At 54.5% G+C, this 4,260-nt stretch overlaps 1 protein-coding gene across 1 annotated transcript in view; it reads left to right on the forward strand.

Moving 5' to 3' along the window:
- Window positions 1-4,260, forward strand: part of LOC128850750 (hydrocephalus-inducing protein-like) — a 58,121-nt gene extending 53,861 nt beyond the window's left edge. Inside the window, exons 2-6 of the mRNA XM_054055737.1 lie at window positions 13-109; window positions 1,782-1,854; window positions 2,374-2,504; window positions 2,920-3,053; window positions 4,089-4,260. Of these exons, the coding sequence (XP_053911712.1) occupies window positions 13-109; window positions 1,782-1,854; window positions 2,374-2,504; window positions 2,920-3,053; window positions 4,089-4,260 (607 nt within the window). The remainder of the gene's footprint in view (window positions 1-12; window positions 110-1,781; window positions 1,855-2,373; window positions 2,505-2,919; window positions 3,054-4,088) is intronic.

The raw sequence follows: 4,260 nt of genomic DNA on the forward strand, positions 1-4,260 counted from the left end.
GGCTCTGTGCAGGGTGGAGGGAGGCCCCACCTACGAGGTTGCACTGAGTGGGGAGGCTTCCCTTATCAACTCCGTCCTGGACAACGCAGAGATTGACTACGGCCTACAGGTACCACACGCTTGTCTTGGCAGGAGTCCTGAAACCATCACCGGTGGGTTGCTGCCCACTTAGGTCTAAGGCTCTCTCCCCTCCCCAGCTACTTTGTTGGCTGTATGGCTTGGAAGTACAACCTTTGAGTGACACATCCTGCATCAAAGCTGGTTTTTAGTGGCCAACCTCCCACTCCCAAAGTTGGGAATTCCTCACCTCAAGTTGGTCATCTCCGGAGGAATGTGTCCCCCAAAACACTGATCTGCTCCTAAAGTCTGAGGTCCAAGGAGATGCTCTTTTTCAATACTCCTGATTAATCAACAAAATAATCCAGGGAGGAGGTTAATTTGGGCTTCCCAGTCACTGCAGCTGGAGAGAACATCCCTGACTAATCCATGTTTTACTAATTTTCAGTTAAAATCCTCACCGGTGGCTGCTGGCTCTGTTCGTGTTGTGCTCTCTCCTTTTGCTGTCACTGCGAGCCTTTCAAATCTTGTCTGTGGGTGCCTTTTCTGCCATTCCTTGATGCTGCCTGCTTTGTTTGGGCTGTCAGAGCGTGCCTTAAAGTGCAGAGGACTTGTATCCTCTTGGATTTTTATCCCTGATCTTGGTGCGGTCGGTGTTGCTCCTCTGCGTGCTGCGGTGAAGTTCTGTTCCTGTGGAGGGCGAGGAGGCACTTGTGGCTGTGGGTTCCCCAGGTTAAGCCAGGAGAGCCAAGTGCCCCCATCTCCTCTGCCCCTGCTTCTCTCCTGCATTGTGTTCATTTGCTCTCAACCCAGCGAAAGCAGAGGAATTTCCCAGCATCACGCCCAGCACGGTGAGTGTGGAGGAGGCACAAGTGCTTAAGCCTGGCCTCATGTCCGGCTGCCCAGGAGGGGCTATAGGAAAAAAGATGGGAAAACAAAGGGGAAAAGAAAAGGAGAACTCCCAGGAGGTGGTGGGAGAGGCAGGGCCGTAAGCAGTCGCTGCTGGAGACAGAGGGGGCCAAGGCAGCGCAGCCCTGAGCGGCCTGAGCTGGCGGGTGGCTCCGCTGTCCCACAGGAGGTGTTGGTGGGAGGCACGAGCGCTTTGGCTGCTGTGGAGCCCGGCTGCTGAGCTCTCTGCTGGTGCCGGCGCTGGAGCCAGATGCTGCCGGCTTTCCTGAGGGTCACCTTACGCAGCTGTCCTCGACAGCTGCCTAGGAACCACTGCCGTGCTGTGACAGGAGCTGCCGGCCCTGCTGAGAGCGTGTGGGTACTTCACTCTTCTTCCACAGTGGCTCAAAAAGGAGCTTCTGTTTGTTCGGCCTGACTCTCGCTGCAGAGGGGAGACTCCGTTAGGGGCTGAGCTGCACTCGTGCTGCGCAAAGGGCAGTCTGAAGGTCTGTGCCGGGGGAATGCATCCCGGCAAGTCCTCTGAAGGGACATGCCGCATCCTGGTGTAGGAGACCTCAGCTTTTGGATACAAGAAAGCTGGAAAGTGATGTTGTCTGATACTTTCTCACGTATGAGGCCCTGCCTTCTCTTGTCAGCATGTCTGTCACCTGAGCCAGCCCTCCACCAATCCCTCTTTGGTGTATTCCCTCCCTCTTCTGCCGGGCCTGCAGGGTTATGTTGGAGCTGGCAAGGAGCAAGCACTGAAAGTCTACTACCTGCCAGGAGTACCTGGTGGCTTCTGCAGGACTTTCCAGGTCCAAGTGGGTCACCTGTAGCCAGAAGAGATCTCCCTAAAAGGAGAGGGTAGCTTTCCCAGGATCTCCTTGGACCTCCCCAGGAATATCAAAGGTGAGCACTGCCTGTCTGCTCTCCAGGAAGGTCCTCTGTTCCCACCCCACCTGCTCCACGTCTTCCATCCCCAGGGCAGCTCACACCCACTCCACCAAGCCTGGAGGTTTCAGGGCTGCCAGAGCAATAGTCAACCTTCTGATACTTCCTGAGTCTCTGGCAGATGAGCCTGTGGGCTTTGCCCCAGGACCCATCCCTTAGAGCCTGTCGGAGTCCTGGGAAGATGATGGCTGGACAGAAACGCTTGGGCAAGCTGTAACAGAGGCTAATTAATAGACAAGGGTTTTGGCAGGGTTGGATTTGCGTGACATTGCAGGGGATGAGATGCTTCTGTGTCAGGAGGAAAATTGAGTGGGAGTGAACATTAGGATTCATAGAGGAGCAGCAGCATCTGCTTTCAATAGGTTGCTCAATTAGTGTGGTCCTGGGAGAGGCCAATGTTGGGCGAGTGGGGCTTGCAGCTCTAATGGGAATGGTGCTGCGCCCACACTGCTCTTTGTGGGTATTTTCTTCCTTCAGGAAATGAAAAATATGAGAAGGTCCTCAAGGGGGCAAAAGAGGAGATGGAACAAGACAGCCAGAGAGATGAAGCTGTTGTTCTGGGAGAAACTGTGGCTGCAGAGCCACCCACGGACGGCTCCAGCAGCATGGTGAGAACGGCTGCTGCCCTGCTTAGCACATGCCACCCTCCCCCAGTGTCATTTGGTCCTCTTGCAGCCCAGAGCAAGGCTCCCAGTGTCCTGCTGGCACTTGGGACCTCCCTGCCCACAGCTGGCCGTGATCCTGCATTGGCTCAGTGCTGCCCCAGGGGCTGCCCACCTCTGGAGGTGTCCTCCCATAGCTATCAGGTTCCCGACTGCCCCAGGGAGAGATTCTGAAGGCCGTGCTCAGGTGATTGAGTTTATGGTATTCTGTGATGGAGGGTCAGGTCCTCGCTGCGATATTTGTTGCTCACAGCCCAAGGAGGACCCCATCCAGAGAAGCAGGGTGGGATCGCCTTTAGGAGACCAGCCTGTACCTTGGGAAGGACCCTTGCTAACCAGGCACTGTCTTTCATTTCCTCAGTTGGAGCCTTGTCTGCAGATGCAGATGGAGCAGATGCTGCTAGAGGAGCATGCCCTGGAGCAGCTGAAAGCTCTGGCCTGCGGTCCCCCAGAGGACACTGCCTTTGACCAGCGTGCTCGCTGCGGGCTTCTCAAGTTAGTAGGGGCTGCCGTACTCTGCCTGCATGTGCCCCGAGGGTAACACCCAGCAGTGCCCCCCTGCTTCTTACAGCTCTTTGTGTCTCCAGAGCTGGGCACTTCAGGAAGGGCCTGATCCTGATAGTTTTGACACGCTCCCTGTGAGCGGATGAGTGTCCTCACTGCCACAGTGCCACCTTGAGCTTTGGATGTGCTCAGCTCCGCACAGACGCTGGGTTCTGCTCTTAGAGCTGAGGGGGCCCGGTGCAGACCATCAGGCCCTTCCAGACAGCACAGACACCATCCCTGCTGACCAGCTCTGAAAGAGGCAACTCAAAGCTGTCGTCTGTTTTCACCTAACAGACCAGACTAAGGCAAAAGAGCTTAGGATGGCACAGGCTGACAGACCCTAGATCAGATGGCTTGGATGGTGGTGGCACTGCAGGGCTTCCCTGGGTAACTTGGCCCTTCCCTTTGCTCTGATGTGATGAGGCACGAGCATGGTGGGGTCCAGTCCACAAAGAAAATGCTCTGCAAAGCTGCTAAGTTATGTGCTTTCCTGAGCAGGATTGCTCTGGAAAACGTAATTCCCATGAATCCCGTGGGGATTAATGAGTGTGTTTACTGGTGCTGCTTCAGGGACAGGTCTGGTTGCAGAACAGGGAAGGTTTCCTGTGCAGGCAAATCTTATTACAAGGTCCTGAAGCACTTCCAAGCTTGGCCTGTACATCAGGCTTAGCAGTTTCATTTGAGACCAGTGGAGGGCCAGGGGACTTATCTAGGATGGCTTGTTGTAGCGGAGGAACTGTGACCAGTATCCATTATAAAGTGATTTTATTTTATTGTCCCATGGGTAGCTGGGAAAACCTTGGACCTACAGTCCCCGTGACTTACCAAAGTCTTATTACCAGGTGGCCAGGACTTTGGTTTCAGAGGCTTGGGTTGAGTTTTTAGAGCAGTGAATGAAGACAAATCCACTTTATTTGTTTCTTCCATCTGCTTAGAAATTTATCCAGGCTGTGGTTTAAGGATTGTCCTTACTTGTCCTTCCAGAGCTGAGCTGCCTGAGTGCATCCTGGACTTTGGCTATGTCATTCGTGGTAGCATCCACACTCACGTTGTGAAGATCACCAACACCGGGCGGTTTCCTGTGTCCTTCTACACTGACAAGAGGGTCCTGCGTAGCACAGGTAATCACTACTGGTGCGATTTCACGTGGGCTTGA

The sequence above is a fragment of the Cuculus canorus genome, unplaced genomic scaffold (assembly GCF_017976375.1).
Source record: "Cuculus canorus isolate bCucCan1 unplaced genomic scaffold, bCucCan1.pri scaffold_67_arrow_ctg1a, whole genome shotgun sequence".
Lineage (NCBI taxonomy): Eukaryota > Metazoa > Chordata > Aves > Cuculiformes > Cuculidae > Cuculus > Cuculus canorus.